General features: G+C 42.7%; 1 protein-coding gene across 7 annotated transcripts in view; it reads right to left on the reverse strand.

The window, feature by feature from the left end:
• Positions 1 to 17086, reverse strand: part of NYAP2 (neuronal tyrosine-phosphorylated phosphoinositide-3-kinase adaptor 2) — a 146092-nt gene that overhangs the window by 20798 nt on the left and 108208 nt on the right. For all 7 annotated transcript variants that reach the window (XM_033005443.2, XM_033005442.2, XM_033005445.2 and 4 more), the window contains one exon: positions 9183 to 9286. In XM_033005443.2, the coding sequence (XP_032861334.2) occupies positions 9183 to 9286 (104 nt within the window). The remainder of the gene's footprint in view (positions 1 to 9182; positions 9287 to 17086) is intronic.

Here is a 17086-nt window from a genome sequence, read left to right on the forward strand (position 1 = left end):
CTTTTGAAAATTAGAGGAAAAAAGAGGGACAGAGGAACTCATACCAGAGTGACAATTAGCACAGTAGCTAGATACTCCTTCTGGATAGGAATTTGGGACTGCATCTCCCCCAAGATCTTCAACCAGCAGCCCAGGGGGGATCTTTCTTCCCTTTGGCCCAGAGAGCAAGTATGACAGAAGTTGATTCTTTTACTGCAAATCCTTCTGCATTACTGAAACCACAAAAGCAGAATCACTGGAGCTTGATGCTAGTTTCAGACTGTGATTCGTTAAGGAGTGCATCTAGCAAAGATTTACAGTACTGAGCAATGACATGGGTTTATGCTATGTAGCAGATAAAAATTCTCTTACTAGCACTCTTTCTTTGGGTGTTACCATTTCCCTAATATTTAAACTAGATGAAAGAGTACTTCAGTCTACAGAGTTCTTCATCTACCTGCAATGACTGTATTTCTTTGGTATAATGGAAGTTAAAAAAAGACAGCTGTGATCAGACAGAGAACAGCGGATCTTGATTTATAGGTGCTCATTTTTCAGCAGCAGAATTCATTACATGAAGCAGTCAGGAACCCAGCCCTGCTACGATGCCTGACAACTGCAGGGTGTTTACTGACTGCTTTGAACTCGTGTACACTATTTCTGGGGAAAATGGCAACTTTAGGCTGAGAATAATAAAAGAGCACAGATGCTTTGTTTATGCTCACAGAGTAGCACAGAGCCCATACGCTTTCAGACGCACATTTGCCAACTAAAGCATGATAATGTCAATTCATTGGAGAAGTACTTTGTCTAGGTGCCTTCATAAATAATTACAGCCATAATAGTAACAATTTACCCTTCTTGCATTCATTAATTACAGGGCAAACACAATACTTACAAGGCATATGAGGACTACAACATGCTTTGTATTCACAGCTAAGTCTAGAGACATTAGGAGCTGGGCTTGTTATATTTAGTTGACCCACATTGGAGCAGGGGAATAGCATGAGGAGTCCTCCCTCTGAGTTATTAATGAAGTTAGGCATGAGACAAATACATGGCTGCATTGCTGAAGAGTACTCAGTACTTGTCAAAATTCAACTCTAAATTATTTCTCTAAAGTTTTGTGAATTTCTTACAGTGAGCTTATACTGCGCTTAAAATACAGGGTATTGCTCTAAGAATGAATGTGGAGAGCAACTAAAAATATATTTCAGCTTTTTCTTTGTTGTATTTCCCTTCCATCATTTAAAAATTTGTTTTAAAATGGAACAATTAGAATATGTGCTTGGGATTTTTCAGCTAGAGTACAAAATTAAATAATAATTGCTCTGAAGATAAGGTCTCACATCAGTTTTAATGCTAGAATTTTTTTTTCACAATAAAATGTGCGTTTTAATTGCCTTTCGGTTAGCACCTAAATACCGAGTCTTAAGCAAAATGTTATCTACGCCGCTGTATGGAAGAATTTGGGATTTAACAGATGAGGCTGGTGCAATCCTCCCTCGCTCCCTCCCAGCGCCAGCCGACGTGGTGCCAGGCGTGCGGCGCTGGGACGGCAGCCAGCCAGGGCAGGCAAACCCCAGCAAGGGCCGTGCCTTCCGACACCTTCTGCACGAGGTCCTGGCAATTTTTTGACGCAACGCTTATCACTCCAGCCAGCAGGGAAAGAAAAAACCCCAACACATTGAAGCCACCCTTCTTAAATAATTTATCTCCTAGAAAATTTGGATGAAGTTCCTCTCGGATCTGAACAGGGTTTACCCTTCCCATAGGTGCACAGGGCTTTGGCACCAGCAGAAGGGCTGTGCCCCTGCTGCGGGGGAAACCCGCCCGCTCCACGGGAGCCGCTTCCCCAGCAGCCCCGGTCCCAGCTCCCCAAGTCCCAGCCACTCCAGCCCCAGCCGCCCCAGCAGCCCTACCCCAAGTCCCGCAGCCACAGCCTCAGATCCCCCAGTCCAGTCCCAGCCCCAGCCGCCCCAGTCCCAGCCCCAGCAGCCCCACTTCCAACCCCAGTTCCAGCCCCCGGAGCTCCAGGCCCGGTTCCCGCCCCAGGCCCGGCCGCCTCAGCGCCCCATGGAGCGGCGCGGCCCCCGCGGACACTCGGCGCGCGGCCGCCAGGCGGCGCCATGAGCTCGCCGAGCGGGGCCGCGACAGGGCGGGGTCCGGAGCCCAGTGCGCGCGGCGGGGGCGGGGCCCGGGCTCCCTCAGGCGGGGGCTGCAGCCCCAGCGCTCCCTCCCAGTCCCACCGCGGCCCCGAGCTTTTCCCAGTCCTTTTGGATTTTACGAACTGTTCGTTTTGAACAGTTATTAAACTGCATTTTCACCCAGGACTTCTCCGGCACAGACCCAAACAACAAAGAGGGTATTTTCTCATGTTCTTGCTGAACATAAAACTGTGCATTATACTTATCTCAGACCAAATGTAAATAAATACGACAAAAAAAAACCCACCTTCCAGTTGCATATTGAAAGTAACAAATCTGCTTTCTACTTCCCAACCTACACTAATACATGTATTGGGTTTGCATGGCAAGGTTCTTGCAGTGGGGGGGGTACAGGGGCAGCTGCTGCGAGAAGCTGCCAGAAGGTTCCCCCGTGTCCGCCCGAGCCAACGCCAGCCGGCTCCGAGACGGACCCGCCGCTGGCCAAGGCCGAGCCCAGCAGCGATGGCGGTAGCGCCTCTGGGGTAACGGATTTAGGAAGGGGGAAAAAACACCCGAGCGCCTGCAGCTGGAGAGAGGAGCGAGAACACGCGAGAGCAACAACTCTGCAGGCAGCAGGGCAGCGAAGCAGGAGGGGCGGGAGGTGCTCCAGGCGCCGGAGCAGAGATTCCCCTGCGGCCCGAGGTGCAGCCCGTGGGGAGGCAGGCTGGGCCCTGCAGCCCGGGGAGGCCCACGGAGGAGCAGATCTCCACCTGCAGCCCGGGGAGGACCCCGTGCCGGAGCAGGGGGATGCCCGAAGGAGGCTGTGACCCCGCGGGAAGCCCGCGCTGGAGCGGGCTCCTGGCAGGGCCCGTGGGCCCGTGGGGAGAGGAGCCCGCGCTGGAGCAGGTTTGCTGGCAGGACTGGTGACCCCGTGGGGGACCCACGCGGGAGCGGTCTGTGCCGGAGGGACTGCACCCCCTGGGAGGGACCCACGCTGGAGCAGGTCGTGAAGAACTGCAGCCCGCGGGAAGGACTCACGTGGGAGAAGTTCGTGGAGGACTGTCTGCCGTGGGAGGGACCCACGCTGGAGCAGGGGAGTGTGAGGAGTCCTCCCCGGAGGGGGAAGGAGCAGCAGAGACAAGGTGTGATGAGCTGAACACAACCCCCATTCCCCGTCCCCCCGCACTGCTGGGGGGGAGGAGGCAGAGAGAATCGGGAGTGAAGTTAAGCCTGGGAAGAAGGGAGGGGTGGGGGGAAGGTGTTTTTAAGATTTGGTTTTATTTCTCATTATCCTACTCCGATTTGATGGGTAATAAACTAATCTCCCCAAGTTGTGTCTGTTTTGCCTGAGATGGCAATTGGTGAGTGATCTCTCCCTGTCCTTACCTCAACCCACGAGCCTTTCATTATATTTTCTCTCCCCTGCCCATCAGAGGAGGAGGGGAGTGATAGAGCTGCTTTGGTGGGCACCTGGCCTCTAGTCAGGCTCAGCCCACCATCATACATTAGAAAACTATGCTGGAAAAATCCAGGTCTCTTGCTTTCAGGACTCTGCAAAGCTTGGATTTCCATTTCCTTCAAACAGCTCCCCTAGTGAGGCCGGACACCATGAACAAGAGCCAGCCCATCCACCCCAACACGACATCAGGTTGCTGCTCTCCCCTGGGCACTGCTACTGATTACAAAGCCCAACAGGAGGGAAGATGCCAAAAGCACGTAATTTCAAAGATTGACTGTAGAGAGGATCCAGCCATATCATCCATATAGCTTCTCCCTAATACTCAGCACCTGTGGATTAAGTCTGAAAAGGTATAAATGTCTACCACCTAGCAATGGAAATTTTAATGACTATTGTCTGTTCAATGGTAAACACCCAGGAGCCTCTAACATGCACAGACCAGGAATGATGCCAGCTAGCTTTCCACAACTGACAGAGGTGGTTAAATTAGGAAGATAAATTACCAGGTTATCTGAGGTAACAGCCATGCAGTTCTACATGGTCACTGAGGGTTTAGCTAGGTCAATCCCCTCTGCAGGCTCCTCTCTTCATATAACACATGCGGAACCGGTACTATGCCCCTGATTTAGGCTTCTCAGAGGTAGGATAGATTTCATCTAAAGAGTACACTCAGTCCTTCTACAAGCCTGCTTTATTATTTAGCTAACTAATACAAATTTAAGGAGCCAACTTGTATCTAAAATTCTTGCCTATCAAAGATACTTACTCAGATAAACTCTTGATGGATTCACTTCATTTGGTGCAAGACAATAATTACATGGTCTAGTCCGTTCTGTGAATGGTGAGCCTTTCCCCTTTGCTATGTTATATTCAGATAAATCATAAAGTAAGTGAAAGCTCTCCAAATTTGGAAGGTAATGGTTAGTTTGTCCATCACATGGGCCTGTGTCTGAACTGAGCTGCATTTTTTTGAAAAAATAAAACACAAAAAAAGTCAGTGTTTATTCTGATATATTTTCTAGCTATTTCTTCATTCCTTAAATGCAAGTTGAAACTCCTTAATTCATAGCTGTCCACATATCTTCATTCCCTCCTCTGAGTTATTCATTCTAATCTCAGCATGGCTTCTGGATTTTACTTTGATCATCACTGTAAAGTTTAAATCTTCTTTCCTTGCGTAAATTTGAGTTAGATATTGCTGCCTCGTCCTCCCCACAAGAAGACACCAGACCTTATGAAGCATGCAAACCTTCAGAATTAAAATAGCATACCTGAAGGAGGCAATGGCAAAGGACAGTGCTGTCTTCCCACTGAAAAGTAACTAACAGGCAGCATGAACATAGGCTGCACATTTGCAGATAAGGTACACAGTTTTGTGGAAATTTGTCTGAAAATAGGCTCTGCTTTGCAGGAAAGCTGAAATACCTCATTGTAACTATCAGGTTTGTTTTCAAAGGGTGTATTTTCCTTCAGATTATGGGTCTTCTCTATAAACATGCACTGTTGTGCTCTATGCAGCTTAGTACATGTGATTTTCCAACAGCTGTCTACATCTTAATGAAAACTTCAGTTTGCAATTCATCTGCAGAAAAAAATCTAGAGATAGTTATATTGGCTTCCTTTTCTTTAAATGTAAAGCAGTAGTTTTTTGGTGTGCTGAAGACTGTTTTGGAGAAGCCTGGCAGTGACCCAGGGATGATTTTATGTACATTAAATATGGATGCAAGATGCTCTGCTCTCCAGCAGAGGGACTTCCACAGTGCAGGATGCTTGAAGTGTTTTCTTTTGTGACAGACATGCTCAGTGCACACGTATCCTGTATGCAACAGGGATTTTTGAGTCCATCGATGGAATGCAATCCTTTGTTACTCTGAGGTGAAGATGTGGAGAATGACAGGATGCAAGGAAACAACCCTGTATCACAGTGAAACCTGTGACTCCCCATCCTACTTGCTCTACACAAGCGAACAAGTTTGTTCACGATGGGGGTCCCCTGACACGCCTGAGCATTTACCACTGGTGGGTGAAACACCTGACTGTGCACCAGCACACAGGCTCCAGCAGTATGGGGGATGAATTATTTATCAAGGCATCCTTGGACCATGTTTATTCTACTTTATAAACCTCACATGGTGGTTAACTTCTACTGTTCTCTGTCCACTTTAATGGCTACAAATGACTGGTACTTGTTTTCATTTCCATATAAAGGCTAAACTCAGATGGACTTTCACTATTTTTAATTTTATTCACACATTTCTTATTGCTAAGATATAAGTTACTGTACTTTCTAGAACATTTTTTCCATTTCCTGTAATCTCTCTGCTAACATCAGAGAACCTTTACAAGGTATTACATTCTGTAATATCTAGAACACCTCTCTGCTACTTACACTTTTCTCTTTAGGATATGTATATTAAGATATGTATTTAGGAACTAGCTATATGCCACTCCTGTAGCTCAAATATATTCCGTGCTTCTGCCATATTACAGTTGCAAGCTCTCTACTTCCTCTGCTATTTCATTCATTTTTTGAGCTTTGTCCTTACACAATCAATAACTTCAATTCCAAGATAAACTTATGTTTATATTTCAGTTTAAACTGAGTCAATTCACAACTTCATCCGAAGTTACTTCCTGCAACCAGCTCTTTCAAAATGCCCTCACCATTTACCAGAACTAAGTACTGACCAGCATGTTTTCTATCTGGCTCAGTGTGTTGGTAACTGCTGGCTGCTGCTGCTGCACTACAGAATTTTAAAGTGTTCTCCATCAGAGACCAGCCACATAATTCATCTCTGCTTGTAAGCTATTTCTTTTTATTTATAAGTGATCACTATAATGCTTACCATCAAAATACCATAAATATGTTACGTTAATATTACCTGGTTAATCCTCACAATACCTACATCAATAAACAAACAAGAAAATAAGGCATAGGGGAATTAAATGTCAATAGTTACATAATTAGCCAATATTTGATTGGAATTGTAATTTAGGTTTCCTTACATCAGACCTATTTTTTTCATTACTAAGCATCCTCACCACTTCCTTGAATCATTCTGTATTAAAAATTATGGGCCTTGAGAGCTCAGTTGCAAATCTGTTTTTTTTTTTTCCCAAGTTAAACATTTTGAAAAACATCAGTTTGGGATCCATGAAGATTTGAGATCACCGATTAACAGTAATCTGCCCTTTGCCAGACCTTGTATCCCTGTATGAATGTTAGCTGTGCCCATCTCATCAACAAAGAGGATGCGTCCTCTTAATCTTTTGGAAAGTCTAACTGCTGATTATGATGTGGTTAAGGAAACCAGTATCAATACAATCAATAGCCACAGCACACAAAAATAAATACCCTGTATGCCACAATCTGTCAGATTCAATGGGCTAACAACCCAGACATTTCCAAACACATTTCACCTGTCATAGATTATTTGGACATTAAGCTAGAATAAAGAACACAATCAAAGTAATGTTTGTATCTGCCATGGAGATAATAAGACTTCCATTATTCCGCTGCAATTGGGGTCAAATCCACACCTTTAAAAAACTATGCCATCATAATAAATGACAACTTAATAGATGGACAACTTGAAGGGAAGATGTACAGGGAGAGAAAGCTTTTACTAGTTTTTCTTGCTTTTCATTAAGCCATGTCCATACCATACGTTATTTAATTAACAAGATCACCCTGTACAATCACTTGAAAATTCCTCTTATCATCTTTTCTCCTTTCTTCTGTATGAAGTAAGGTGGATTTTTCCTTCACAGTTTCAGTGAACTCTGGCTCCAGCTTCTAAGATGCTCATTATCTCTTCTATCACATCAGCTTTTGCTTTCAAGGCCTATTGTTTAGTTCTTAATATAAACTGAGAGACTCAAATCCCTTCAAAACACCCAAGGTGCCTTTGCCACTGAATAACCAGCAAAGCATCATGTCTGCTCTAAGACCCATTTAATAAAAAATCATGTATTACATGAACACTGGGACACTTAAAACCTTTGAAATTAGAATTACCCTAATTTCTTCCTTAGATGAAGGAACACTTGATGTGGTATCTAAATGGGCTGTCATTTTGAATCTCCATTATGGATTTGATTTTCTTAAGTAAAATATGCTTTAGAAACATGCAAGGTTCTGTTAGGCATTGTGTCCAGCAGGGCTCAGAAGTAATACAACAGTTTCAGCTTTGCAGGTTAAAGAATTTTAACCTGTATTGACTAGGCTACCCAAATAGAACTTCCTAACATGTAGCTGACTGTCTGGGTTGAGTAAATGAACCTTACTCTTCTCTTATCTACTTTGGTCAAGACCATCTAGAAGCAACTCACCAAGCTACAAACAACTACTTGATTATTACAAAGCAGTCCTCAGGGAGTTTTTCACTCAAATCTCATTGAAATTCAATAGTATTATGCTGACTAATTCTCTGAAAGCCAACCGAAAGTTCACCATCCAAATAAGGGTGTTTGTGTGGGTGTGTGCATATATGTGCACATATATATATATAAGTTTATGCGTCTTTGTGCATATATATACCCACACACATACACAGTGATGTGTAGGCCCATACACATACAGAAGTGATAGAACACTGGAGTGCTCTGAGCTTGACAGAAGGCATTCACAATATGTTTAAGTGAAACCTTTTCTCTCAATTGCTACTCTCAGCAGTTAGTTCTGTCAAACTAATAATACAGGTCTGCTCAGCAAAATGATACAATATCAGTATTAGCATATAAAATAAAGGTAAGTATAGGTTTCCCATGTCTTTATTTCTTTCCCATTTTCTTGCTATTGGAGAAATTTCCCAAACCCAAAGTCTTTCATTTCTTTCTCAAGTGTCTTTGTAGCATTTTGTTTTTTACAAAGAAAAAAAAATTATCTCTGTTTAAGATACAAGGAAATGTTACCCCTTTGATTTGTTTTTTGATTCCTAGCAATATACAATAAATATAAATACAGTGGACTATTTATCAGTCCTGTAAGCATTACATGGCCTATAGCTGAAGAGAGCCTAGCTGCCTTAACTAAACAAAATAATTTGCTGTAAGGGCAGTTTTCAGGACAGTGATAAATCATAGTGTAATACAATCATGCATTAAGCTCAAAACAAATGTGAGACTGGCACAAATATTAAAATACAACTGGTCAGAAGTCAGGTATGTACAAGTCATTGACAAACATTGGTGCAAGTGCTTTAGACAAGACATTTAAAAGAAATTTACATAAAAACATAAATTAAATTTATCAAAGTTTGATAAATTTTAGAGACAGTAAAAAGGTACAGAAAACATGAAAAAATAAAAACCCCAGCCAATTCATACAGTACAGTTTTACTACATTTATATTACAGAATGAAGACAGAAAAGGATACAAGGAATTAAGAGCAAAGAAAATTCTACTGCCTGTGGCCAGTAGAATTTCATTGCCAGTGAGAGATGCGCACACACAGATGCACGCACGCACACACACACAGAAAATAAAGACAAAAACCAAAATAATCATTTACTGTAACAAATGACAGACACAGAGGTGAGAAACATTTGGCATGTTGCAGCACATGAAGTCATTCACGATTGGCTAACGATGGTACCTGGCTCGGCTGAAGATCACTGGCTTGCCTGAGCGGAGTAACAGATGGAGGAGGCACACCTGATGTGGATGCAGACCGGCCTAATCTGCAACTTGCTTTAGACTCTGCGAAGGAAGAGAGAAGAAAACACACCAGTCAGCAGGAGGTGGGTTACTGCAACCGTAAACTGAAACATGGTGGACCCAGGATTCCCTTAAAACAGGGACTCCAGCCTTGGTTTCTAGTTAAAGTATTGGGCATTTGGCTGAATGAGGAACAGAAGTTGAGAAGGCAGATTAAAACAGAACCCATCCCATGTCCTGGCCTCTTTCCTCTCCTCTAGCATCTCTGAAGCTGAAGTATAGAGCAGACAGACAGGAAGCATATAAAGGAAACCTTCTTGTTGCCCTCCCCCACCCCCCTCCCGGCACCTTCTACTCATAAAATACAGCAGTGATTAAGGGAGTTACAGTGGCTTCCAGTTTCATCTCTCCATCCCAGACCTGAGGGAGATGTTATCCCAAATACTGATTGTGCTGAGGGAAAGCATGAAGTGCCAGAAAATGAAGGAGGGAGTGTCACACTTGGGTATTTGTAATGGCACCAAAAATGCTTGGAGATCTGATGTTAATGGCAATGAATTGAGAGACAGAAAGTGTGAAGAAGAGAAATCAGAACATCAGAAGTGGCAAATTCTAAAGTCAGTTCCCCAGAATCAAGGCAATTACAGAAGTAGAGGTTGTCTTGAGAGAAAGCTCTATTCCAAAGATCTGCACAGAAATTACAGTTATTTCATTTTCCTTCTGCTGTGTACATGGACACATTTCTCAGAAGGATCCCCATTGATTTCCAGAACAGTTTACTACTGTTAACGTACCGACACGAAGGTGCCCATGCAGCTTAGGAGTCCTGGATGAAAATTTTGTGTCTGAGCTATGCTGACACTAGTGTGCTACCCCAGCATTCAACACCACACATCTGGTCTAGAAGAAACTGTCTTTTCCTGAGAAAAGGGTCTGCCTGTTTCTGCCCAAGAAAAATATTTGTCCCTGTATTTCCTATTTATGGCTGAAGAAACAACTCTCAACCCATGACTTTTGGTCAGATGAATGTGTTCATTCTCTTCGTGTTTTATAAGCCTTCCTCCCAACCCTGAACCTGTCTTCTTTATTTAGTGGGCAAACACTGAGATCAAGGACATATTGCACTTAGCAGACACGCTTTGTACAGTAATAGACTCTCAATTTTAGCACTGATAGACCTGCTTTACCATGAATAACAAGTAATTATAATAATACCATGCCTCCCTGCAACAGGTCTAAAGAATTCCTTGTATTCAATCCCCTGTTTTCAAGAAGAGAGGAAGGACCTATGCCTTGTGCAATCCTGGTTTGGCTGGTTTGCCTGTGAAGCACATTTTTTCTCACGTAGCTTTTGCTTGTGTCTCTCTGACTCAGTTAAACTGCTCATGCCTCATTTACACTGCTGCTTTGTTTGCGTTTGTTTTATACTAATATCTCTATTTCCTACGTGGATCTCTAGTATCATCACTAGCCACTGTTGGGGCCATTGTTTGAAAGGAATAAGATGTCCAGCAGTAGCATGTCCTTAAGGTCACTTGGTGCATCTTAGAAACTTGAGGACAGCTGGCACATAAAACCACCTACCAGCAACACGCTGAAATGTGTTCTTCCCATTTCACTGATGCTTTTTCATTGTCACCTTAAATGCTTATTTTCCTCAGATGTTTCAGAAATCAACAGGGTATGGAGAAGAGCTATCCACTTAAGTTGGAGCACTTAGACCAATGAAAGCATCTGTATGGGTGAATATTCATCAACTAAATATTAATAGGTTGGTTAACATCCAGCTGGCTGAACAGCAAAAATATTTATGCTGTTTGACAAATGCATTATTCAATGCACTCATTCCTAGTCAGTCTGTAAACATACCACAAGTCAACACAGCAATAAGCGTGCAGAAGGGAGCAGACTGATCTCCCCCCATAACCTTGTATTTTGTATATAATATGTTGTTTTGCTGTTTTTGGACTTGGGCAGTTATCCTGAAGGTTTGATTAGATATGTTTTTGTTCTCATTTCATATTGTCCGTGTGCCAGATTTCTGACTGTTTCTTTTGGTAATATAGGTATAATAGTAAAACTTATGTCTGTTCCTTCCTGGAATTTTGCTGGGGTTTCAGAGAGGACAAGAATTGGTGTGTTTTGGGTTGTTTTTCCCTGTTGCTAAATAGAGATTCTGTTTTTGCTGTGACAAGCAGAATCAGACACCCAGCATGTAAAAAATTCCAAGGCACTGTCTGCCATTGCTTCTGAATTGTTTTCGTTGCTTTGGGAAAGCAGAGAGAAGTGTCATAATTTCCAATTTGGATATATGTGCAACAAGAGATTACCATTTCCTTGCCAATGAGACTCCTTTCATCTGGAATCAAAGAAATAAAACCTATCACACACAGATGAAGTATTAGTTCCTTTATCTCCTTGTAAGGTATGTTACAGTATGAAGGGAACTATTATGATTTCCATGGTGATCCTCACCAAAAGAGGTTTCAGAGACGGCTCCATCTAGCTTTTTTTTAAGTTCAGGAAGTTGGGCTATGCAGTGAAGGGGAAATGGTGGGGTTTTTTAATAGCTATTCCATTGGTCTCAGTGGGAATATTTTTAGACCAAATAAATACTCTATTCTACTGTAATTAGTGCTCTGAGTAACATCTTCACACTGCACAGTACTGTGGGGAAAAAAAATATCCATAAATGGTCTGTTGCATAAGTGATGCCCAACTCACTGCTCTATATTCTGCAGCATGTAATTTTTCAGCTGTGGACAGCTTATTCACTGTACTGAGGCCAACTGGATTTTGATCACTTCAAAACAATCTTGATCACTTCAAATAATAATTTCTGCTTTGAGCTATCTGAAAAGTAGCGAGAGGTCTTCTTGCATAATTATGTCCACCGTCCAGTCACTTTCGGTATCTTTAGCTCTTGATTTTTTAAATGATCATTTCAGCTTGTCTGAAAGGCCTGCATATTGATACTGATTCCGGTTTTGGAATGAAAATGGGTTTTCTTATTTACTGCTGAGAATCTTGAAGGAGGAACAACTTCTGCCAGCAAATCTCAGAGATGGTTTCTAGTGCTTAATTCATATTTATCTCATGTGGACAACACTGAGACAGCTCAGTATTAACATCTACAATGAGCAGTCTTGAGACTTCTTGAGAAGTTCCCTTTGCGACAGTAATGCATGGTGTGGAGCAGAGTTTTACCAGCCAGCCTGATAAGCATATAAGGAAGGCTCTGTAGATATCTGCCCTCAGGAGGACCCATTTGCTCAGGGTCCATGATAAGGCAAACTAAAATACATCCAGCTCCGTTCTGATAAAGCTACCATGGCATCCCATCTCTGCACTGTGCTTCACTTCACTGTGCAGGTGGATCCTCTGGTTCTAAATCAAACCTGCCTGGAAGAGGGCTCCAGAGACTCCGCTCCAAACACAGGACCCTCTCTGCATCCGCAGCCAGGGGCCTTCTGACACTGCTGTACGCCACTCAAATGCTGAACAAGGGCTAACAGCCTACTGCCAAATTAGGGAACTCATAGGCGTATGTCTAAGTGCTTTACTGGACTGGGGCCAGGGGATGCAGTGCACTTGAGTAGCCATTAGAGATGCCTGTTGCAACCAATGGGCAGCATGAGGTTTGAATTCAGCAGATTGTTCGGGACAGCTAGAGAGCTGCCTAACATATCTAGTTATGTTCTGCACAAAAATGTTCATAAGATTCAGTTGCTATATTTAACTGATGAAACTTTCGTGGTATCTTTTTGCACAGCTTCAAATGACGCATCCCTCACACTGTGCCACATTACGAAAAACGCACTGCTCACCACGTGCCTGAACACCTCCAGGAGCCAGGTGCAGATAAAGTCTAATGCTAGTAGGGGATGGTGGGTCAGCTGTGTTTCAGTCCCCTGCTAGGTCACCCGCTGCAGCCACAACACGCCCAACAATGCTAGTGGTTGGGACCAAAGCCATCTCAGCATGAAGTAAACCCCCACACGCAGACAGCTGCAATGGGACCAGCATTACTGGACTCTGACTTAAGCTGAGTCCTCACAACTCCAGTTGGATTTCACATGGACATAAGCAAGTGAACAGCCCCAAAGGACAGCATTCAGGATGAGAATTTTAGGAGAGCGTACCCAACACAGAAACACAGGCTTTCCAATCACAAACAGGACTGCCTTAAAACTGTGTACTTCATTATGTATTTAAGCATTCACATAAATGACCTGTTTTCCAAAAGTGCAAGTGTTGTCATTGTACCTAAAGATGTAGAGGCTTGGCTGGTTGCATTTGGGGCAGGGGGTGTTGTTGGATTTTCCTCAATGAAGCAAGAGTGTTGAAATGCAACAAGATTTTATGGAAATATTTTTGATCAGTTTTATACTAATGCGCTATGGTTTTCTATATTCTCCAGAAATACAACAGCTCTGCATGATTTTTATTTTTGGATCTTAACGGGAAGAGTTCCTTTATTCATCCAAGGAAGCCTTCATTCTGCCTATCCTAATCTTAATTCAAAAAAAATACTCTGGCTGTCACTTACATTGGAGAAGCTTCTTATCCTGTCACAGTCTCTTCTTTGCACATGAAAAGAGAAATATTACTTATTTTCTACAGCTGCCAAGAAGCACGTTTTGAATTAAACAAGGCAATATGACAGGCTGAGAGTAATCACATGCAAAAAAAGAAGAAAAAGAAAACATGTATACTGGAAGAATGAATCCCAACTATTATCGTCATACTGGCCTGGCCATGTTGGTCTCCTAAAAAGAGACGAGTAAGCTGAAACATAACTTGGAATTATGAAACCTTAAAGTGGAATAAACTATACAGTATTCTATCACTTAAAAAAAGCACTTATCATTTCACCTGCAGAAGCCACTTAGTGGTGAAATAGCACAGCAGCATGTCAGACTGAACAGTTTTCACAAAACTGAACCTGTAGAACTCAGTGTTACTAGGTACCCATAGGTCAAAAGCTTATCAGCTCTCAAAAACAAGTCAGGTGATGAGAAAAAACATGCCTGTGTTAGATGGGGTATGTTTTAAATTAGGATTTGTTCTGAACTGTCATGTCTCAGGTCTGCGTCAATGACTGAGTCAGAAAAGTAAGGAATCATGTCCTACTGGCAGTGTTTCTTCCTTAAATTTTCTTGCTATTTTTCCCTGAAGTTTCTGGCATGGGCTACTGTCAATCCTGGGGCTCTGGACCAAAAGGACAATTGTGCATTTTTCTAAATATCTGTAACGCCACTGCCGCAGAGAGCAGCGTGCACTTCTACAGCCAGGCTCTGTGACTGTGTGATCCTACACCCTGGAGATCACACACCTGGCTCATGGTGCACTGCTTGATGCCCTTAGTGTACAGCTCCCAGTACTACTCATTTTACTTCAGGTGACAGGCGCTGCTAGGGGAGAGCTTGTGTGCAGGGAACATGGATGACCAGTGTAGGCAAGGTCTGGAAGCATCGCATGCTGGGCTGGACCTCATTGGGCAGGCTGCCCAGTAATATATACCTCCAGCATTAAGTTGCCTTCACTTGGAGAATCCTTGAGGATTTAGTAGCACAGTGATACTCTGATATTGCCTGTGAGGAGAAAATTTAGAGGTTGGTGGGAGAACTCAGTCATCTTTGAGTGAAGCAGCCCTAGTTAGCATGAATCGGTACTTTGCCACTACTTCCTTCTTGTACCAATGAATGCATCTTACACCTTAGGCTTTGCAGTCATTGCTCCATTCCCAAAGAGCTTGGACTTAACTATTCATTACTTTTGCAAATCCACAATTCTAGCCAGTAATTCCAATGAAGGGTGGGCATTTACTCCTTTCCTGATTATATACAATGTTTTCAGCTAGAATACTAATAGGCTGGCTGAGTGACAAGCTGATGGTGATTGAAAAACAGAGTAGAGTATCTGAGATTTAAAAGGCAACGCAGTGCCTGTCTCTAGCAGCAGGTGGCAATGCAAAATGCTTCATGGCTGCAGTTAGGAAAAAAGCAACAACATTCCAGAAAATACTCTTCAAAGCTCCTGGAGTGAAGTTATCACAGCCTTCTGTTTCACAGATCTCATTTGGCTGTTCATTACAATTGCACTGCCTTTCCTAAATGTCAGCATGCCCCCAAACCACTTACACTGCTTTCCATAAGAAATTACAGGATGCCAAGAAACAGAAAGTGGCCTTGACAAATTACGTGACAGATGAGAGAACAATCAGGCATTAGAGACAGTGATACCCACGTGCACCTGACAGGCCAGGCAAATAACCAGAAATCTCAAGATTCTGTTTGGAGATGGCTCATTCCCCCTCTGATTTTACTAGCAGGTGCAGAGATGGGGAGAACTCAAAAAATCGGTACTCTCAACTCAGGTACTTGCTCAGACCACTCCAGTTCCTAGTTAATCTGTGCCTCAGCAGAGCTTCCTGTTGAACAGACATGAGAAGTCCTTTGACATCCTTTCTGTTTTACAGCAGAGCAATTCAATCCCATTTTCTTTAAATTATTCCAACACTGCCCTAATAAATGCCTGTACCAGTATGAACTGGAAGGCAGGCAGCAAACTGTGGCGTTTCAAGGACGTGTCTGCACAGAAAAAGTTGCCTTTTTTCTCTCATCTATGATGTTGGAAAGAGAGCAACAGCAATGATGATTGTACTGGGGACTGCTCTGATTTTATTTGGTCCTGTGGTAAATCGAAGTTCTAAATTCCTAGCACAGAATTACTTTATCTCCCTGAGTCCAGAAACCATTTATATCCATACAGATGTATTAAATTTCTCTTCTTCAATTCTGCTACCGTTCTAATTTAATTGCAAAGAATGAACTGTTACAGTTTGTGTACAAGTTCATTGAGGAGAACTGTGTACAGCATTTTGAATGCAATGCCCCACCTAGTAAAGGTAAAACACGTTGCTCAGGCAACAGCTAGAGACACTGGGGAAAAAATATTCATGGCAGATGAGAGGCAATATTCATCAAATGAAATGTCATAAAAAATGTGGGGAAAGAAAAAATCATAATCAGCTCTCCGATTTTAATCATAAAAAATGAGTAAAAATTCAGCCAATAAAATATTTCCAGAATTTTTCTTTGACAGTCCTAGCTATGTAAGACAAAGTCACAGTTAACTAAATCAAGGCATGATTCAACAACTATTACAGATTGCTGATGCCAAATGAAGATTGAGGCCAACATGTTTTGTCTGCTTTTGGAGATCAACCAACTCTTTAAAATAAAACTGATGCAGGAAGGTTGGACAGCAGTGCTATATTTTGCTAAGAACTTAAGCTTTGATTTTAATTTCTCTTCCATTCTGCTCTGTACTGTCATATTGCAGAACTGAAAAGGCTGATACACACCTTTGGTCTAATCATCAGATGTCCCGATACATTGATATGGTACCTTTAAACCCACCCTTTTGCTTGCATTAGCGCAGTTGATGCTCTAATACACTGGGAACAGAATTTTTAACAAAACTATGAGCTAATCTGGAAAATTCCTACCTACCAGGATGCTTTGTGAGAACAGACAAGTAAGCAAAAGGCAGTAACACCCAAATAATCTCTGCTAGAGTAATGAGATTTGCAGAAAAGTCATTTATGCTGCCTCAGAAAGGACTATTTGGGGGATCTGTAGCAAGAAAATCTGGACTACATGATTGCTGCAAATGATACATCACATCAGCAAAGCCTATTCAAGTTATATACTGAGTTTCAGCTGTCATTTCCAGCAGTGGAGGGAAAATGTGAGCCCCATTATCACACAGGGAAGTGATTCCCTGGGTGAGGGGCAAGCATCTCTGCTAGCTCGGCACTGTAAAGGCTCATCTCAG

Source organism: Tyto alba, unplaced genomic scaffold (assembly GCF_018691265.1).
Source record: "Tyto alba isolate M040663 unplaced genomic scaffold, T.alba_DEE_v4.0 Super-Scaffold_10, whole genome shotgun sequence".
Classification (NCBI taxonomy): Eukaryota; Metazoa; Chordata; class Aves; order Strigiformes; family Tytonidae; genus Tyto; species Tyto alba.